The sequence below is a fragment of the Gobius niger genome (genome assembly GCF_951799975.1).
Source record: "Gobius niger genome assembly, chromosome: 8".
Taxonomy (NCBI): domain Eukaryota; kingdom Metazoa; phylum Chordata; class Actinopteri; order Gobiiformes; family Gobiidae; genus Gobius; species Gobius niger.
This window is the reverse complement of record NC_136859.1, coordinates 10,271,170-10,293,244: the sequence shown is the minus strand read 5'-3', so window position 1 is coordinate 10,293,244 and position 22,075 is coordinate 10,271,170. Positions and strand designations below refer to the sequence as shown.

At 41.1% G+C, this 22,075-nt stretch overlaps 1 protein-coding gene across 1 annotated transcript in view; it reads right to left on the bottom strand.

Moving 5' to 3' along the window:
* Positions 1-21,737, bottom strand: part of g6fl (g6f-like) — a 38,509-nt gene extending 16,772 nt beyond the window's left edge. Inside the window, exons 1-7 of the mRNA XM_079561346.1 lie at positions 21,637-21,737; positions 19,769-19,977; positions 18,905-19,028; positions 17,384-17,650; positions 15,590-15,625; positions 13,880-14,215; positions 1,792-2,055 (exon numbers count right to left, since the gene is read on the bottom strand). Coding sequence (XP_079417472.1) covers positions 1,792-2,055; positions 13,880-14,215; positions 15,590-15,625; positions 17,384-17,650; positions 18,905-19,028; positions 19,769-19,977; positions 21,637-21,700 — 1,300 coding nt within the window. The 5' untranslated portion in view covers positions 21,701-21,737. The remainder of the gene's footprint in view (positions 1-1,791; positions 2,056-13,879; positions 14,216-15,589; positions 15,626-17,383; positions 17,651-18,904; positions 19,029-19,768; positions 19,978-21,636) is intronic.
* Between the last annotated feature and the right edge of the window lie 338 nt (positions 21,738-22,075).

Genomic DNA, 22,075 nt, shown 5'->3' with positions numbered 1-22,075 from the left:
AAAATTATATTACTTTAACTGGTTAATTATACAATGTTAATGTGAAATTAATACTTTAATGACAAACAGAATCTAAACCAGAATGATATGGCTGGCTTAGTTCAATCCTCTGCTGCTGTGGACTGTTTTGGCTCAGAACAAAGATGTAAATTGTCCTTTTATGGGTAAAATTGCTGCCACGCCTACTTTTTACATATGCAAATTAGTATCGATACTTTTTGCCCAATATCGATACTCAAAAAGTAGCCGTTTAGTATCGATATATCGTGTGGTATCGATCTGCCCATCCCTAATCTCTAGTGGCCACACTCTCCCACCATCAATACAAGATTGGTGAAAAATGCAACAATAGATGGAGATACATGTTTTGATATTGCAGAAGCTTATTAAAACAACGCCAAAGCAAATGTGTGCTATAATCACAACTAATGATGGTCCAACAAAAATATTAGCACATGTGACTTTTTTGTTGTTAGATGGCGTATTACTTCCGGGAGTCTAAACCTGTAGCATGTATCTCCATGCACACACCTACTTAGCCCGCTGCACCATCTAAAGAGATAATCTTTCAACTGTTATATTTCTGACCATCTATCCTCTGGCCTCCCCCTGCTCTGCCAGCCTGCTTCATGATGAGCTGCGGTCGCTTACACAGTGATGTATTGGGGCCTGCGCTGTCTGTGAGCTCATCTATGCTGCAGGAGACGTCCCGTTGTCACATGCTTCGGCTCCCCCCTCAGCCTCCCATAATAAAAAGCCTGAATAATTTAGCTTCACTGGGCAGAGACGTCCCATGATCCCCCTGTCTTCAGATGCCTGCTGCATATCAGCAGAGAGATAAGGGGTAAGGCCTCCACTTTTATGTGGAATGTATGAAAAGATAGCATGTAAATGAGCTGTCTGTTTTAATGAATTCTACCGCGGAGTTAACCCTTGGTACCCACAGGACTTAACCTTTTGACATTTTGAACCACTAATGGAGGTGCAACACATGGTATCTGTCAAGGCTTTTCTCTTCTCCTGTTCTTTCCTAAAAGACCTAAGGTAGATTCGACAGTGTGTCAGAATCCTGACATTCAGAGGATTTGATTTCCTCGTGTAGCAAATGTTCACCACAGTATCCAGTCGTATGTTGAGCAAGTTGGTGAATGATGTGGAATGTGCACATTAAAAGTTGATCAAATGAATGGCAGTGCAATATCTTCGACAAATTACAAAATATCTTCCTCTGTGGAGTCTTACTGTAGCTTAGGCATCCACAAGCAGGGTGTGAAATATGTGTATTTTTTGTAACAGATGGGCGGTTTGAATTTCAGTCCCCTCTCATATGAATTGTGGGGAAAAACATGAATCGCAATCAGATGTTTTTTTCCCCAAATTGCGCAGCCGTGATTCAAAACTCAAATGAAGAATGGTTCGCTTTATGCCAATTTTGGAAAGTTTCAAAGAATCAACAGTTTTTATGAATCTGCTCTTTTATGGAAATTACTGAGTTTGACAATTAATTTAAAAATCCACACAAACTTTTTTTCCTAGGTACATAATCGTACTTCACAGACGAAAACACACAAGCCGTTTTTGTGGCAGCACATAAATATTGTTTCTTTTATCATCTATTGTCTCTTATTCCATCGCCAATGAGGAGACGCTCTGAGGTATTCATCCAAAAGTACATTTTCTGTTCAGTCAGTTTAAGCCACATTCCAGGTTATATCAGTTTAAAATGTATAATACTTTCAGCACATTGGAATCAACTAAATCTATTTACTCACTTTGTTTTAACCAACATACCATTTGAGCCGCCTCTTGGGGGCAGTGTGACGGTGTGCGTGGCCCTCACTGTCTGCCCGTTCTTCAGCTGGAGGACGCAGGTGTAGTTCCCGGCTCGGTCTGGTCTCACAGGCAAAGGCACTGAGGTGGTGATGGAGCCCAGGCTGCTGTCCTTGGGAAGCCGGTGACTCTTGTTTTGAAATGTCCACACGGCGCTTTGAACCTGGGACAGCTCCGAGTACCTGCAGTCCAGCTCCAGCTTTGACGACGTCTGCCTGGTCTTCACTGTGAAGGATGAGATGAAACGGTTGATGGATGAGTTTGGTATTTAGGGATGTAACAATGTTTGCAAGCAAAATGTTATTGAGACCTTAAAAACTACAATTAAATTCCATCGTTACATTGCTTTATCATGTTATAGTGTCATTCCCTCCTGAAAAAACATACCTCCAGTGTTGCTCAGATTGATTATGTATTTTTGAGTAATCTTTGAATCTCCTGCCAGTAGCCATTTTCCTGCTGTTTTGCTGGAGGGGATGAGGCTCCGTCCCACATTCCCCCAGCTCACGCAAATGCACAATGTCGTTGTGTCCTTGGGCAAGACACTTCATCCTACTTGCCTCCTGTGTCTGCGTACACTGGTGTATGAATGAGAGTGAGTGAATGGGTGACTGGGTCCTTACTGTAAAGCGCTTTGGGCCTGATAAAGGTAGAAAAGCGCTATATAAGTTAAGTCCATTTACCATTTCTCTTCCTTAGTCTACACCTGCCCCTGCAGACTTAGCTTTTAATTAATCTATTTTAAATACTTTTGTAAGAAACCCCTGGCTTATGTTGTCTACTCATTTATAAACATAAAAAAGATAAGAAATTCAAAAAACAACAGCATTCTGAAGGGGGAGTGCTCGTGGGTTTCTTGAGTTTCTTAAAGAGACAGAGGCAAAATCGCAGCGTCAGGAACAGTGTTGCTATCAGGGAAAATTCTTTTAAGTTGTTTTTGATATTTGCTACATTTTCCAAACTATTTTGGCTAGCTTAGTTATTTGAGAGTGATATAGAACGGTACTATGTGACTGAAAAAGATATCATGCCCCACCCTCTTTTTTTATTCTCCTTGCAGATAATTATTGAACAGTCTGCTGTGAGAGACTCATAGGTTTTGGGACTTTATGCACCTTATTCCGGGAGTTCGCGTGGGCGCCACCATGAACTGTGCCTTTTTTCTCCTATCTGTTAATATGGGACTGGAGAAGTCAAGATAAGAAGTTACGGCCGTTTTTAGGCCGTGCAGAGAAACGGTACAGTGTTCACATGTTGGTCCAATGAAAATTGGACACTTTACTCAAAATCAATCTACTAAACATCAGATTTTAGCAGCTAACATTTCCCTCGTTCTCCGTTTAAATGAACGGGATTCGCGCAAGTACTGAGACAACGGAAAAGTTGAGACAAGGCAAAAAGAGGCAAAAGTGAGTGGTGGGGAATAAGGTGAATAACTCCCTCTCTTATGAAGTTACCATCATCTTCAATAGCTTATGTCAGAGATATACGATTACCTAATACAAACTGTTTCTGTCTATTCAGTACTTTTTACCTCGTGTTTCATCTGACGATTTGTCCCCTGCCCCCAAAAACATTTGAGTTGAAAGCAAACTTAACCGCATGTGACCAGCTTTATTAGATCAAGCTTTCTTAGGCTGTGATGCGAGAAGCAATTTTACATTTGGGGTTGTTGTTTTTGGGCAGTGTTGCAGTGGTTGAGCAGAGATGCAGACAATGTAGAAATAAGCTCAGGCGGAACATCACTGCAGGGTGTTTTCGACAGACACCTTTTACGAGACATTTTGTGAAATGAATTCCATTTATTGAGATAAAAAATGGATGTTTTCACCTTAATCCTCTTAGAAGAAGATTGAGCTTAGCAGATTTGATTTAGTAACCCTGTAAGGTTTATAACAAAGTGCCAGTGTAGTTTGAATAAAAAGGGAAATCCCTGAATTGAGTCCCCATAGTTAAAAACTTTTGTCTTTAAAGGGACTATACAGAGTTAAAAATTGTCAAAATTATGTATTTTCCTCCCCCTACATGTTCCAACAATGTCCTAATGTGTAGAATGAGCTCAGACCTGTTCACCACAACTGCCTCTAAAATCCTGCACTGTCACTCAAAAAGGTGTTAATTCGGGTTAGAAGTGCCGTCATGCACGAGCTTGATATAGAGGGTGCAGTTACACGTATGACCTGAGGTGGCAGTAGTGAGTACAAAATGGCTAACTTGCATCTAACCCCTTTAAAGGTACAAATCACGCCAGAGCCATACAATGCCCTCCAATGCCCGCTAAGCACTGTAATATGTGCAGAAAAATATGCACAATTAACTTTCAACCCGATTACGTTGTGACATCTCTAATTACAAATATTGATCAAGGCCTGAAAATGATGTAAAAACACTTAAGTCCAAACATATGCTCGGGGCGGAAGGGGAAACATTTAAAGGGTAGAGTGTGAATGCAGAAAAGGCCAAGGACAGATCAAGAGTAATGGGGTAGAAGCGGAGGTGATATGAAAAAACTAAACAAACAAAAAAAACAACACAGGGAGAGACAGAGAGGTCAAAATAATATATATTCATTAGAGCGATTTGCGGCTAATACGTGGGCCGGCTGTGACTGATGCTTTGTGTCTCATCAGAATGAAATGTGAATCCGTCTCTCACACTCCACACACGTGCACCGGGCACCGCGTGCTAAGTGCTTCCGTGATTATTGTGATCAGCGCGGGGACACCTACAGCACAGGTGGGAGCAGAGCAGGCGTAATCACACATAATGATGCATTTAATGAGGCTGGGTTAAAAATATATTCCTTACATGATTGCAGAAAGGGAGGGAGGGGGGGGAGGGGTTGTTGGAACAGCAGATGTATGGCGCAGGGGGTGACAGTGACAGTGAGGGATAGCCGGCCTCACGTCACGGGCAGATGTGATGGATGCCAGCGCCGCGGTGATTAGTAAAGCTTTCCAAGGCCTCGCATGGCAGGGTGCTGCTTGTGAGTCAGCTTGGGGCGCCTGCTTGGTAAATACATGCTTCATCACAGGAGCCAAAACAGGCTGTGGCCATGGGCTTTGTTTCAATATCAACAGGTGAAGAGTCCGTATTACATCTAACTTTTTGAAATTTTAGCATAACGCTTAACACGGACAAGATCGCGGATAAAAGCGGCCGAAATGAGTTTCCTTTGCAGGGTGGCTGGGTGCACCCTTCAAGATTGGGTGAGGAGCTCAGTTACCCGGGAGGAGCTTGGAGTAGAATCTCTGCTCCTTCACGTTGAAAGGAGCCAGCTGAGGTGGCTAGGGCATCTGTTTCAGATGTATCCTGGCCGCCTCCCTCGGAAGGTGTTCCAGGCATGTCCTATTGTGAGGAGGCCTCGTGGAAGACCCAGGACAGGCTGGAGAAACTATGTCTCCGAGCTGGCCTGGTGTCGCCCTGGGGTCCCCCCAGAACAGCTGGAGGAGGTGTGCGTGGATTGGGAAGTCTGGGCATCTCTGCTGAGACGGCTGCCTCCGCGACATGGCCCCGGAAGAAAATGGATGGATGGATGGATAGGCTTAGAGGAGAATGTGCGTGAACGCCTTCAAGCAAAACTAAGTAACTCATGCCCCTAGAGGCCATAAGTGCCACTGCAGGTGTCGTAGCATGTTGCGTTTAGTTTCCACATTGATTGTAAACTTGGCAATGGCCAATGTTGACATTTTGATATTTTATGTTCTTATATATATTTTTTGTCTCTTTAAAAAAAAAAAAATTATATATATATAATAGCGTATAAAATATCGACTTGTTACACATTATCCTGTGCTTCTTTGATTGCATATTACCCTGTCTATTTGCATTCTTCAGAGATGATATAACAAGGCAATTTCTCTGCTATGTGAATTCAAAAAAGTCTTATCTTATCTTTGTGTTCTCTTCTTTCCTCTTCTTTTTGGCCTTTTCTCTGCGCCTTTTGTGAAAGAATTGTCAAGGCTCATGTTAAACATGCTCTTACCTTGTACATCCGCATGAATAAGTGATAAATTGGTAAAGTCTGTCGGAGCTCGTGTGCCAGCTAGTTATTATGCTGCCATTTTGACAACTTTTTACACATTTTAGCCATTTTACAATCGTGAGCCTCATAAAAATGTGGGGGGGGGCTATAAGGATGACAACTATTCAGGTACATGGGGCGACAGTGGCGCAGATGGTAGAGCAGGTCGTCTCATGATGATCGGGAGTTTGAATCCCGGCTCCTGCAGACTGTCGCTGTGTCCTCATCAGCCATCAGCATGGGGTGAATGAACCCCCCTCCCTTTCACGTGTGAAGTGCTCTGGGTGTGACTTGTGTCATATGAAAAGCGCTATACAAAGAAGATTCCCTTCCCTAAATTTACATTGTCTTCATGTTTTTTAATGTACATTGTTCCACTTAAAAATAACTAAATATATAAATCATGCCTAGAGTTGTGTTTTGTTTTGTCATTCTTCACTTTATTCTGACCACAGCTTTTAAATTGCCTCCAGTACAGCGTAACTAATTCATAAGTCAGCTTAAAGTGGAAAGGCTTAAAAGAACATTGTTTTGGGGACCTCGGCTTTGGTATTATTACATTTGAAAATTTAAAAAATGTTGACGCAATGATAAAAAGACAGAAAGAGACAAGAGACTTGGAACACCCTATTCAGCCTGCAGTGGGAATGGCATGTGATTAAACAGTGAATACAAGCTTCCACTTTTAGATGGCATGCAAGTTAATCCACGGCGCTGTGATGAGCACACTTTGAGGGCAGAAGGGTAATTGGTTTTAAAAATGTGAAGGACAGTTCTATATAATTTCTATGATTCAACAAATGCCACTCGTCATAGTGTTTTTAAAAGTCTTCCTCAGACAGTGCACAAGCCCGTCCGCATTAAAACAGCGAAGAGCATCCTCCTAAAGTTTACATACGATTGAGAAGTGCCACAGAAGTTTGGATGGAAGAGTTCTTGAAGTGATTATGTCTGAAGGCAAAACTTCATACTGTATTCTCTGTGCATGACATGTTGTGGGTCACAGGTGATTTTCCTGGACAGTGCCAGGACTGTCTTCTCATATATCACTTGGACTGACGGAATTACAGTACTATTTTCATTGCTACCCGCGCAGATTTCTGTATTTTTGGATTTATCTTATACAGACAGCCATGCCGTATCTTAGACAGCTCTCAAAGATGGCACTGTAGAACACCGTAATAATCCTACTGAATCCAAACAACAGGCAGGTTTTCAGCTAATTTTTACCCCAAGTAACCACGACCTCGAGAATTCTGCCAATATTTTCACAACAGTCAACTCAGATTATCCAGAATTTAGAAGAGTGGTGTTATCAAATTGAAGCTATAATACTCCTATTCCCTTTGAAATTAATATTGAAACATGCTATGCGTTTCTTAGCCCTTGAGAAAGTTCCATTTAGCCTGACCTCTTGGGATCCTAACTGAGCACATTTTCTCCAGTTTGACTTTAACCAAATCGAAAAGCTTCTTGAAAAAATAGTGACAAAAACGAGAAGAAAGCAAAGATGAAAATACAACCAATAAGTGACATTAACTCAACGAAAAGGCACCAAATTGGTTGTTTTCTGGTTCTAGAATGTGTTAATGTCAAAGAAACCAGCGGGGGGCAGGAGCCAGTTTTTCCTATTAACTGCATTACACTGTCACAAGTCGTATCTAAAAAGAAAATGTATGAATTACAAAAATGATCATTAATATCACTGACTGGGCCCATGATCTCTCTGTACGAGACCAAAAATGTCCTCAAAAACAAAATCATTTCACCTCTATATAATTGCTGGGTTGCAGGTGACATCACAGCATTCTAAAGGCCTATACTATTATATATTTTGTTTTTGAGGAAAATATTGGTCTTGTACAGAGAGATCATGGACCCAGTGATTGATATTAATGATCATTTTTCTAATTCATACATTTTCTTTTTAGCTACGACTTGTGAAAGTGTAATGCGGTTAATAGGAAAAAACTGGCTCTTGCCCCCCGTAGGCTCCGGTGACATCATCATATTCTAGAACCTGCAACCCAGCAATACAGTAGTATAGGCCAGGGGTCTCCAAGTAAATTTCGCTGGGGGCCAAAATATATTGGGAGTGTATTGCCGGGGTCCATAAACAAAAGCTCCAGTAAAATGCGTTTTGGTTGGGAAACACTTGGTGGTGCCCAGGGGCAGACTGTCCATTTACCACAGGATTATATTGTGTTGTTATATCTCTTATTATGTGAGTGCCCTGTACTGGACACGTGTGAAATTCTTTCCTTTCTTTCTTGAAGCTGCCCCTTAGTGGCTGGAGTGAGCGTTCTGGTTACTCCGCACAGGAATGGGCAAGAGACTTACTTTGTGTTTTAAAGGAATAGGCCACCGTTTTTACATACAGAGATATGTTCTTACCTTAGCTTTGACGAGTTCTTTAGGACCTGTCTGGTCTTCCCCCGTGCCTTCAATCACGTAAACACAGCGCAGACGGCGTTAGCATTTAGCCTCTCCCCCTCTCCTCTATAGCTCCAAAACAGGTCAAGATAGAAGCTATCTCTTCCACGTTTTCCCTATTTAAATATGGTTACGTGAAGTGTTACACTACAAAATATAATTACACAAAATTAAACAATGTGGATTTTCTAAGCGGATAAAAGGGGGAACTATAATGTAAGGCGTAGTAATACCAGGAGTAGTTTGCCATCCGCACAGTAAAGTGAAGATTACTGCGCAGTAGAGTGAAGATTTCAAACCACTCCTGGTATTATTACGCCAATACAATATAGAGTTCCCCCTTTTATCCAAATAGAAATTCCACATTGTTTAATTTTGTGTAATTATACTCTGTAGTGTAACACTTCACGTAACCATATTTAAATAGGGAAAACGTGGAAGAGCTTGGTAGCTTCTATCTTGACCTGTTTTGAAGCTATACTGGAGAGCAGGAGAGGCTAAATGCTAACGCCGTCTGCGCTGTGTTTATGTGATTGAAGGCACGGGGGAAGACCAGACAGGTCCTAAAGAACTTGTCAAAGCTAAGGTAAGAACATATCTCAGTATGTAAAAACGGCGGCCTATTCCTTTAACATACTCAGGAATTTGTGCTCTACAAGCCAGGGGCCGGATTGAATCATCTCAAATCCGGCCCGCAGCCCCCTGTTGGAGACCCCTGGTATAGGCCTTTAGAACGCTGTGATGTCACCTGAAACCCAGCAATACACTAAAGTGACCCCAAAAAAACATGACGAAAAGGCAACAAAAGAGTGAGAAAAACACATTATCAGTTTTTCTCGGTCTTGGCTTTCAAATGAGATGTTGCACTGGCCTATGTGAAGAAAATAAAATAAACTTTTTAGATTCAGGTAAAGTCGAACAGGAGAAAATGCGCTAGGTTGAACAGGGAACTATTTTGATCAAGTGCAGATTGTCACTGTGTCCCTGAGTGAGATACTTCACCTCCGTTTGCCCACTCCTTTCAAAGATACATGGCTGGTTGCAACACAAAGCAGTGCCTGTAGTGTTTACTTGGAAACCCATGACAAAATCCTGACCAGCCAAATGGAATATGATTAAAAGACCCACTTCAAAATAGAAAGACAGCGATAGTCTAAGAAGGAGGAGGATAGAAATGTCACGATGTGTCAATAATCACTGAACAAAGTTTAATCACAGACCTTCATCTCCAAATTAAATTTCTTTTTGGCAAAACCTTCAATAGTCTGGTAAGTGGCTTGAAATTACTACGCTTTTAATCATTGGAAAGTGTCTTTTTCAACCAGCGTCTATTTTTAAGTTAAAAAATATAACATTCAATCAGATCGAGAGCGAATGATGAATGTAAAATTAATTAAAGTATATTGTTTATGTAAGAAAATCATAAACATTTTCTATTTGTCCTTGCAAATAATATACTTTAAAAAACGGCAGTTATGTGTTGTTTCATGCTGATGTTTTTTGGTTTTAAGCCCATATCAATTACCCAAACAAATATCACAGAGCTCTATGTTCTGATCTCTTTAGATCAGGGGTTCTCAACTGGAGGCTAGGGACCCAAATGTGGGTTGCAGAACTGTTCTCAGTGGGTCACAAGCTTTTCACTGAAAACATTATGATATTTATCCACTGAAAATTCGTAGAAACAGTACCTGTGTCGAACAAAAGCTCTGTTTTAGAGTTGTTTTCAGCCTGTTGCTTGCCGACCTCCTGATCAGGGGATAGGGTTAGGTTTAGGGTCAGGGGTTATGGCACATGTGATGTAATTGTGTTTTACTCACACAGATCTTACACATATTTTTTAGAAACTAGTAGGTCTTGGTTTTTAAATGAGGTATCACACTGGCATATAGGCTGTCTGCTCTGAGATTTGGATATGCATAATTGGAGAAAATAACTCTAACCCTAACCCTAAAATGATTTCAGTTTAAGCTTTTCAATGCTTTTTTAACAATAACTTCTGCTGACAAAATATTGTATTTTACATTATATGTTTTATTTGGGTTGCGGGTTGTCATCTTAGGGCATGGGGGTCGCATGTGAAAAGTGTATATGGACGGCCATGGATCAGTGCAGTCAAACATTCAACTGGGTGCATTTTTTACCCCCACACCTTTATTAGGCCTTTAAGAACCTTAAAGGGAATACACGGAGTTAAAAAATCTTGAAATTATGTATTTTCCTACCCCTACATGTTCCAGCAATGTCCTAATGTGTAGAATGAGCTCAGACCTGTTCACCACAACTGCCTCTAAAATCCTGCACTGTCACTCAAAAAGTGAAGTGCCGTCATGCATGAGCTTCATATAGAAGGTTCAGTTACACGTATGATCTGAGGTGGAAGTAGTGCATATATAATGTCTAACTTGCATCTAGTGCCTTTAAAGCTCTGTCTCACAATAAAATGTTATGGTTTATGAGGATTAACAAGAAGCCGGCGGGCCACCAAAAAATAGGTCTGTGATGTTGAGTCCCGATGTCACACCAGTTGAGAACCACTGCTTTAAATAGCTAAAACCAGTTGCTATAAACCTATCATGGCAGCCCAGCTGGCTTTCAGCTATTGTAAATCAGTGAGTGTGCATGCAACAGACCTACTGCTGCGGCTGCCACCACCCCTACTGCAAATATTCTCCTGTTATATGGCACCTTGTTCAAAAACACTCACTGCATACACTGCATTGTTGGCTAGAGTACTGTCAAATATAGTGGCTCTCTTAATTAGAAGTCTAAAAATTCTTATTCGTTATATGCCGTCTATGACTGACAAAACATTTTCATCTGGAGTGTCTTGTATAACAGCACTTCATGAGATAAGTAAAACAGCATAGACTGGAATCCACTTATTATTATCAATCGGACAAATGCCAGAGGGAAAATGGCGCTCCACTTTATGCCTCCATATTTTTTCCCTTACTGTTTCATATTAGCGGAGTTTAATGACTTTATTGGCAGCTCTGACCCTCATTCGTTTTATTTGATGTGGGTGAGACGTATTTACCTTTGGGTACTATTTTCAGCCCACAGCCAATAATAAAACGATTGAAATTGGAATAACACTATACTCTGCTGCTTGCGCGTTACCTGCCTTTAAACCAGATAAGAGAGATAAGGCCAGCCATTATCACGGCTGGCACTGTGTTGGTTTAAGATAGTCCCCAGCTATACAAATAAAGCCCCGTTGTTTACTTTAGGCGTTGTTTGCTTTGATGACCTCCTGACATAAAACAGAGACAATACCTCCTATGAAGAGATGCTTTGAAGGCGAAGGCTCATTTGAGTCTTTGAGAGAGGGTCATTCTCGCTGTAGTGCAAATAGTGCCACAGTCTCCCAAAGTGAGCTTGATGAATCCTGGCATTGTCATCTTGTAATGCGTCCAAGCAACAAAGAAGAAAGATAAATAAATTGAATGATGGAATAACCGGGGCATGCAGTATTTTCAGGGTGTCAGCTGACCCGTTTTTGTTGAACATGCAGAATTATCCAGTGAAAGGATCTGACCTATTTGCTTGAGTTAAATCTTTTCTCTGCAAGGCACTTACTGGACAAAAAGGGCATTCATTTGTCCCAATTGTTCAAAAATATATGCAAGTGCACAGTTACAGTTACACATGCACACATTTTAAAAGGTGCATTTTACCAATATGACATGTTGGTTCTAATATTTTATGCCCGATTTGACCGATAAGTTAACTTTCACCAAATCTTATGCAGTAAGTATGTGCTTTAGTGCTCAGGTGTTAGTCCTGAGCCGCTGCGACTGAGCTGGGCCACCCTTGTGGGCCAACCCAACTACCATGTCTTTGGAGGTAGAGGAAACAATAGCCCCCGGAGGAAACCTGGCTGGCTGCCTTCAGTCTCCTCTGATCCTCTGAAACGGTGCAGCGCCCCCTGGGTTTGTCCCTGTTTCAGAGCGTGGTGTCCTGCACTGGTCTTTCACCATCTTCTGGAAAGAGCTTAGCAGTAAATCTGTTTTTATTCTCCAGTGAACATCCATTAGCAAGAACATTAGAAGGCATGTGTGGTTTGGCTGTAAGTCTTGCCCGGATACCTCTTTGTTTATCCTTTTTTTTCTTCTGTTGCGCCTCTTGTGACCCCTCCACTGATTAATAATAACATAACATTAATAATAAATAATAAATCATTATATGACGCACTTTTCTTTGATTACTTTTTCACAGGAGGTGGTAAATGATACATGGTACATCATTCCATTTATCAGGTCGGATAAATTGTGAAAGCAACACAACAACACTAAAGACACTGATAGAGCTGAATTAACATACCATAACAAACTGTAAAATTCAGATTGTCGAGATAAAGATTTAAATATGGGGTCACACCGTCTTGTGAACACCCGATCCCGTCTGATCTCGGAATCTCAGGGAGTCTACCCCAGGGGGGACTGTGACTACATATCTAGCTTGCAAACTCTGTGTGGAGTTTGCATGTTCTCCCCGTGTCTGCGTAGGTTTCCTACCATTAAAAACATGTACAATAGGCCAGGATGAATGGTGTGCGTGAATGAACGGTGGTGGTCAGAGGGACCGCTGGCACAGATGTGTGCAGTCGCAACAACGCTTCTGTCAATCTCCCCCAGGGGAAACTGAAGCTACACATCCAACTTACCATCACCGTGGATGGAGTGAATGTAAAAATTGTCTCTTGTAAAGCACTTTACAAGAGACATATAAATACAGAGACATATAAATACCACCATCGGCTAGAGCAGAGGTGGGCAAACTCGACTTTCTTTCCATAAACTATCATCTTTTCTGCTTGTAATTTACATTATATTATATTACCACCCCCCCGAGTGGGCTCAATTGGCTCTATATTTTTTATTTATTTATGTATGTTATCCTTATGATATCTGCACCTTTGTTTCTTTTGGGGTTTTGTTGGAATACAATATTTACAATTGCCATCAAGCGAGTTCCAGATATAATTCAGTACATTTTTCAATGGGAGAAACCTGGGCAAGTTGTTGGTGCAGCCCTAAAACTCAATTCAGGTTACTCATGTGGCCTCTTATAAAAATTAATTGCCCACCCCTGGGCTAGAGAGCGATATGAAGCGCTTTGGATGACTTGAATCATGTGAAAAGCTGTATGCAATTAAGATATCCTTCCCCTTTTAAATATCATTAACAGGGCTGGGTTGAAAAGGTGAGGATGTTTCTCTGCTATCTTCAAAAACTTCTTGTTCTTGTTGTCAAATGTCAGACTATAACCACACACTACAGTTATCCTACAGTTAGTGTGTTCAACCAGATCATTTTTGTATTTTCTATACTGAGTCGTCATATTCCACTGTAGAGATTAATGATGAATGCATACAGCACACTTTAACACAGGTACATTATTCACCCACTAACACCCCTGTGTTATTTCCACAATTACAGCTGGACTGACTAACAAATACCCTATACAAAACTGAAAAAACACATTTATCACACACCGAAGGAAACATCTTCACATTAAATAAATAGTTGACAATAAGGCAAAATACAACAACAGCAATACTAGTAAAAAAAAACACGTAACCCTTACCTTTGACCACAGTGAGCAGGGTGTGTAGGCTGAATGCGTTGTCATTTTGGTAAACTTCGCACTTGTACAGACCGCCATCTTTGATCCCCGGTGTGAGGAGGAAGGAGAAGCTTCCCGCCTCAGCGTTGTAGGGGGGTCCGGCCAGCAGCAGCCGATTACCGTACCCCGTGCCCTTCATAAACCCCCTCCACCGGTCGTACTGATGCACTAGTTTGGGGGTGCTCTTCCTGTTGACGTCCGGAGGTCTCCAGTACAGCCGCACATAGTCCCCCAGGGCATTGGGGCAGGTGAGGGGGAAGGCAGTGTCGGCCAGGGCAGCGGTGGAGATCTGGTCACCTGCAGGCAAAATCAAGCAAATGAGAAATAAAGTGGCCACCTGGATTTAACTAATTGTTCTGATCTGGGGTTGCGGCAGTTGTTCAGGTCTTGGTTCAGCAGCACTATGTGTCCAAAGAATGAGATCGGCTGAACATGATCAGGTTTTTCCATCTAGGGATTGCTTCTTCCATGATGGCACGGGCATATTCTAAGATAGCAGTGCCAGGTGGTTCGGGGAGCATGAGACATCATTTTTACACAGGGACAGGTCACCACCGAGAATCTTTTGGATGTGCTGGAGAAGGCTTTGCGCAGTGGTCACACTCTCCCGTCATCAATACAAGATCTTCGTGGAAATGAATGCAACACTGGATCCTTTGACGTTGCAGAAGCTTGCAATCAAAGCTAAAGCGCTGGGATCTTTATTTTTGTGGTGACTTTTTTGGGTCTGGAAGTGTATACTGTTTAGGAAATAACTGATTGATGGTGTAAGATTTGAAGAAATGTATATTTTAAAGCAGTACTAAGTAACTCATGTCCCGAGTGGCCATAAATGGCACTGAAGGTGTCGTAGCATGTTGTGCTTTTTTACTCAGTAATTGTCCATGAGAGTTAATGCTACGCTGACAAAAAAGACAAAGGGATAGAGGGATATTGTACATCCAATTACACAATGGAGATCATTTTCACTCAAACTTTGCTGTAAATACTGTTGAAGTGGAGCTAGTCCACTGTTAGCTTTGCCCGTTAGCCGACCCGTAGGCAGCAAAGTTGCAATTGTGGTTTTCTGGTCAGAGACACCAGGGGGAGTTGAAAGACCCCCCAATTATACCATTAACACTTGTATCACCTCCAGAGGGACTATGAAAGGATTTATTATGGTTAACAAGTTACTTAATACTGCTTTAAGTAAAGTATAAAAAAGGAATCAAAAGGATTACACACATGCGCCCTCCTCAGGACAAAGTCAAGATAAAGTCAGGATAGGCTTCCAAATATCCTGACATAGGGCGCGTGTGTGAATAAAAAGCAATAACATTCAAAATGATATACTTTTTAAGGGTGACCAGCGAGCTAGTAATTCACTCAAAATTGACCCACAAAGCAAAAGTACTGAGTTACTCCCGACCGCTGATATCAAAGTAATGAGGCCATAGTATCAACAGAGTGCAGAGAAAGCGGGGAGGGATAAGAGGAGAGAGCCGGGTGGAGTAGAGGGGTAAACAGTCTGTGGTGGTGGGGAGAGAGTGTGTGGAGGAGCAGATAGCAGTGAGTCCTGACAACAATACGGATTAGTTTCTTCAGAGCTCGCACTTGGTACGTTCTGCTGCCGATGATTAGTTATTAGCGCTGACACAGGACTTTTGAGACTTGCGCTACAAAGTCACTCACCGTGCGAAATATTGGTGAAGGAGGCCACTTTGTCAGCTGCAAAAAAGGGGGAAAAAAACTCAAGTCATGAATAATACACGATCATACCGAGTGTAGTATTCACGGATAAAAGTGGATGGATTTCCTTTTGCAAGTTCCAGAGCCGACATCTGAAACTTATAACTTCTTTTTAAATGAAGAATGCTTTAAAGAGCAAGCGACAGGATGCCTAAATAAATGATACCGCTGCTTGAGATTTCTGTCACAATGCCCACTCAGCAGCATCAACAAAAAAGAAACAAGAAATCGGTTTTATATCTCCAGAGCCCCACAAGCCACTTAGAGGTCTATGGCTGAATGAACAGAACAGTAAAAATAACCCCATGTCATAATTAACACAAAGCTGACTGACCGAGCTATCTGTAGAGCCCCAGACCCTCCTGCCTGGTGGGTCCTAAAGGGCCTGTCTCACTGGCCTGGAGACAAGTTGGCAACTTGTTAGCAACTCACGATGTGTCTACAATGTCCCCTGAAGATAAGGAGAGTCAGCAGCGAGTTACAGTGAAAACAAACAGGTTTGATTTCAGGGAAGACGCTATTATTCGATGTCGTGGACACTGTTTATTGTCCTTGACCTGTGAGACGTTTCTGTGACGTCCCTGCAATGTCTCCGAGACCTGTCGGATACCACAGAGATCTTAAAGAGATGTAACGGTGACGTCGCAGAGAAGTCATGGATCATTCTTTATTCTGTATTCTTTATTAGGATCCCCATTAGCTCCCACAAGTGGTCACTAGTCTTCCTGGGGTCCTGAGAACTGAGAAGACGTCTCAGCAACGTCACGGTGATGGATGTTTTTTTTTTTTACTGTTTGATATTGATCTCATTGTTGATTGTAAAACTGTTTTTCTGTTTGATCAAATCATTTTTGTGAAGCCCCATAAGGCAACTGCGGTTTGAGTGACAAAATGTACAATACTTGACCAATGCAGGACTATTACCATTACTATTGTATAGAAGCAGTTCTCCTCTTCTGTTTGTTTCTGGTCCTGTGCTTTTATTAAAATTATACAAAATGTGGTTATCTTTATAACTTCTTCAAAGGAGTGGGTCCTCTGAGATGATGTAAACCAAAGCACATAGATGCCCACACAAGACTGTTCAAAAATAAATGGGCAAAATGTATTTATGGATCTAAATCATTTTCATAATTGTACTTACAATATGCTTGTAAAAACAAAACGCTGGACTAAAGATCTTCCTCGTTGTAGTTTTTAGTGACGGCTGTGCACACCAAATGTGTATATATGTAGGCTTATTGGTGATGAAATTCAAGCTTTTTCTAAGTGCAGTTGTTTTGATGACTGATTTACTTTAATTTACAGTTGAGCGTTGCACCAGGGTTTCCATGGTACAGCGCCAATTTAAAGCTATATTTAGTTATAGTTTGTGTTTTCTGACAAATGTATGCAGCAAAAAATTGTTGAGCAATGCCATTGAGTGAGTTCTGTCTCAAAGGAAAAATAATATATAGCAAGAAATGTAGATTTAATGCCAATTTGAAACCAAATGAATGCTTTTTAATGACTTTAAAAGCCTTAATTTTGGCATAATTCATTTAATGACTTTAAATGCCTTTTAATGCCCCGGAGAAACCCTGTGCATTGTAGTTCTCAATTCACTACTTTCAATCTGATTTAGTTCTCACCTCACAAGGTCCTAGATTTCTGGCCAAAGTCAAATAAACATAGATTAATCGGCAATAGGACCTTTAAAAGGCAAACTCGGACAAACACAGCCTACTGTGAACCTACCATCAACCGTCACATCCACGTTGAAGGCAAAGAAAGCATTGGAGCTGTTTCCTTTTGGGTACACCATGCACACGTACGCTCCGTCATCGCTGTTCTGGACTCGGGGAAGTTTCGAAATGGTCCCGAAGTGTGCGATTTTTTCTGTCTTCAAGGAAATGGCTCCCGGTGCGACCCAGGTGATTTGGCTGATGCCTAATTCAGGGTGGACACTGGCGATGAGGCGGAGGGTGCTGTTCTGTGGGACGGGAAAAAGCGGGACCACCTTGACTGGAGAGCAGAGTCAGGCAGTTAGTTGTATTTTAATGAAATCCCGATGTGGGTCTTTTTAATGGGCAGTTCTACATCCAAACCTATCGTATTACACCTGGTTTGTCAAATGTCTCTCACAGCTTTTCATCCCACTTTAGGTTTGTCAAGTGTGACCTCATACACAATCATAAGCTACTTCCGGGTCAAAACTGTTGAGAGTTGTATAGATATACACAGAAAAAAAACAACAACAACTTTATCTGAATCTCCTGCTGAAATAACAGATAAAAGGCCAACTGCTGTAACTGCTTTACGCCTAATTCGAACAATATAGCTCACCATTTCCTCCAGGTAAAATAAAGATATTTTTATATATATAAATTAGCCTTCATTGTGTATGGAGAAATAATTAGATAATACCAGAAAAGACTTACTAAAGAAAATCCAGACTAAATGTAATATTTCTTTGCGATGAGATGTTTAGACAGAACCTTGTAGTTGGCTCTAAAGCGGGTTAAAATCAGCAAAATCCCATTACAGTGAATAGGACGAAAGCTCAGTTGGACCTGGAAGTGGAGCAATGACATCGTCACTTAACAAACGTATAGAGTTCAGGACTATGATGTCATATCGCTAAGCATCATGGGATTTGCAGCAATAATGAACTCATGGAGATTTTAAAAGGTAAAATACTGGAGTTATTGTTCCCATTAAAACACTTGGACACCATAGTGTGTTACATGTATTTAACAGTAGTGACTCCTCAGCTAATGGAGCTGTTCCAACATGGCGGGTCTCCATGGTAACAGTGGATTTTCCCGAACTCTGTAGTGCCTTATCCACAAAAGGTATAGTCTTCCACAGATAAAACGCCACATGAACAGGAGTGAATGAAAGTGTTGGCATGGAAGTGCGACGCTGCTTGGAGGTGGGCTCGCTGCGTCCACAGTGATGACAGAGGAGCTGGGGCTGTTAAGGGGACCGTGGGTGGCATTGGGTTTACAAGAAGTGGTTTGAAAGGTTCAAGATTAAAGATAATTGGATAAAATAACAATAAAAAGGTTCAACAACAAAAAACTCCACAAATTTGAGGATAAAATTAGAAATATGAAGGCCACAGCACTCACTTTGTTTTGTAGAAAAATACTTCATCTTCAGCAGCATATCTATCTACTAAGTATTATGAGTCGTCTTCAACCACATTGCTGACCACTCTCATATATAATAACATTCAAAATCAATAAATCTTGTGATAACACATGTTGATTTTACCAGTGAGGACGGCCAGCAGAATGAACCTTTCCTTCAGGACCCTCTGCCTTCGTTTGACCAGACACATGTACAGCCCCCCGTCATCCTTCTCCGGGCGAAACCTGAGGGAAAACACGCCCGAGTCCTGAACGAGAGGCGGGACAAGTATGAATGCATGTTTAAAAGGCAATACATACGGCATGTAACTTTTTTCTTTTTTAATACAACGACATACAAATGTAAATCTAATATAATAATACATCTCATGATTTGTTGCCACAGCTGCCGGGCACTGACTGACTGACGTGGCTGCCTTTCATCCACAATAGTTTTTCCAATTAACAGCTAAAATGGTGAAGGGTCTGGTCCATGGACACAACAGGACAGGACAGCTGCTACTACTTCAACCTTGGTCACAGAAAGGGAATGCATTTGCATTTCAGCATCATTTTTTGTAGCTTGAAAATAGCGACAAAAACGGAAAAAGGAACCAAACAGGCAACAATAAGTGATGAAAAAGTGACGAAAAATTCAACAAAATGCAACAAAAAAGTAACAAAGACACAGCAAAATCACACAAAAATACAACAAAAAAAGTCATATTTTTGGTGCTGCATTGTCGGCAGCAACAACGCCAGAAAAAAAATCTTCAGTTTTGTAGGTCTTAGCTTTCAAATGAGGCGTTACACTGGCCTGTAGGCTGGAACAGGAGAAAATGTGCTCGGTTAAGGTTAACTTTTTTTTTTTTTTTGTAATAAGTCAGGACTTTTACTCGCATATTTGATCACTTTCCTGGGAGATTGCAAATGAACAGTGTCTAATTTTTCAGCATGAAGATCTTGCAAAGCCACTGCTGTTTTTTGTCAACGTCGCCCAACCCCCTACCTGGAAGTTGTGGTCGGTGAGCTGCAAAGAGTGCTTAGACGCTCCAGTGGAGAGTTCCTTCCTCTCGTTGGCCGACAGAACCAGCTTCCATCGATCTGTACCGAGCGGCTTCGCCATCCAGTTCACGGACACTGCGCCTGTCGCGGTTTGGTCAATACAGACTAATGTGGCCAAGGTGCCCTCCCTCACCACCGCTACATCATTCCACTCTGAGGAAACACAAAAACAAACTATTTATTCACAAAGTCTTTGGTCTGGAGGAAATCATTACAGGGACCATGGCTTCTTTGTTACTCCAAGCCTCACACGGGCCTGGGGGAAAAGCTTTGAACATTTGTCAGAGAAAAGCATGCAGGTCTCTCGAGTCAGATCAAAAAAGTACAAGTTGAACTGTAATATCTACATAACGTGACTTGATTTCAGAATATTCTGGCCAGTCGTACATTTATTGACTGAATAAGCCCAGTGGAATAAAAAAAAATGCACACAATTTATTTCTAGCAGTGGAATAAAATGAGTTTTATCCTATATTGCAAAAGCAGACATTTGTGGAGGAAAAAAACAAAACTGTGCGCTGTGCATATAAAGCCTTTTATCAATTGTGAACTATAGGAGGCTACAGCTTATAAACCCATCCCTGTGAGGAATGGGGACGTTGGAAATGAAAGTTTGGAATGAGTTTGGCCCACAGTGTAGGGCAAGTTACTTAAAGATTGTAATATATTCTAGATTATTAGTTACAGCTCTGAAAATATAGTATGTTTGTATCACATATTACTGTTGCAAAAATGTAGCTGAGTTACTTTTTAGTTGGTTTTAGCAAAACATAAATTGAATATAGTAATGATGCCACAAAGCAAAAGGGCTTATGGTAAATTATCCTACTTTTGTTTCACTTAAGGCGAGACACTGCAGTTGAATAAGGAAACTTTTGGAATTTAGAGATATCATTTTATCTTTTCATATATTAAAATAAGGCCTTTTATGCCTAAAAATGCCCTTAAATTTCTCATGTATTTGGCAACAAAATCTGAATAATGGATTGAACCAGGTTTAAATTAACTAAATATTGTTCAATCCAAGGCTTTAAAGTTTGGAGAGTAGTAGCTCTGACTTGGAGATATTGTCTCACATGTGAAAAAAATGCATTTTGAGATGATAATTTCTCTATTGCAAAACATTGAACCAGTGCAATAATTAAACATGTTATTGTGAAGATTAGGTTTTTTTTTTTATCCAGATGAAAGTTTATATGTTAAGAGACTAAGGCTGTCAATAGATTAATTTTTTTAATCGTGATTTATCGCACTTGTGAAATGCGATTAATCGCGATTTTAATTTTTTTTCTAATAATTATATTAAATTTTAATACTTATCCCACATAAAACACTTACATTTAAAGCACATGATTACTGATTGCACATTTCATTGACCAAATCCACAGTTTCATATTTATGTGAAAAGCTCAACAGCTGATAACCAGGATCTTCAGCCATTTCTGAAGATCCCGGGATTGATAACTCTCTTAAAGAGACCAATTTAAAAAAGATCCTACATTTGAATCCCATCTCTGTGCGTTTGCGTGTTCTCTCCGAGTTTAAATTAGTTTCCTGCAGCAACACAAAACATGCACAATAGGCCAATCTGCCAGATAGACAGCCATGACAAAACTGCCATCAGTGACATTGAAGGATGGATCAAATAACCTTAAACTTAAAGAAAGTCGTTCACCACTAATCAGATGATGCAAGAAATAAACACCAATCACACAAATCTCTCAACTAGTCAAGCTACTCAAAAGATATTCAGAAATGTTACAGATATTCCTCTATTTGCTTCTTCAAATATGAAAATACACTAGTACATACCCAGCATAGACAGACAGGCTGCTGGATAAACTGCAATAAAGAGGGTGAGAAGAATAGTCTCCATGACACGTTTAGGGCTAAAATATTCTGACTGCAGCAGGCGTCTTTCAAACACTGTGACCTTTCTAAGTACGCCCCAGAACACCGAGTATTTTCCACTTTTCCCCGACATTGGAGCGGTCCGTGACTGACATGGCAACGCCGCAGAGCCCAGCATCTCCGCAACCGACAGGATGTGATAACGGCGCTATTGGAATAATCAGCAGGAAAAGACTGTCATTTTGAGGCTGTGTGCGGTGTGCGCCGCACTGTCAGCCTGATAATGTACGGGGACTTGGGTACAGACATCCTCAAAAGGCCTCGGGCTGCCAGAGGTATGAGAAACCATATATGTACTCCAGGCATTATCACAGTCCTGGGTGTCGTGGACGCCTTATTG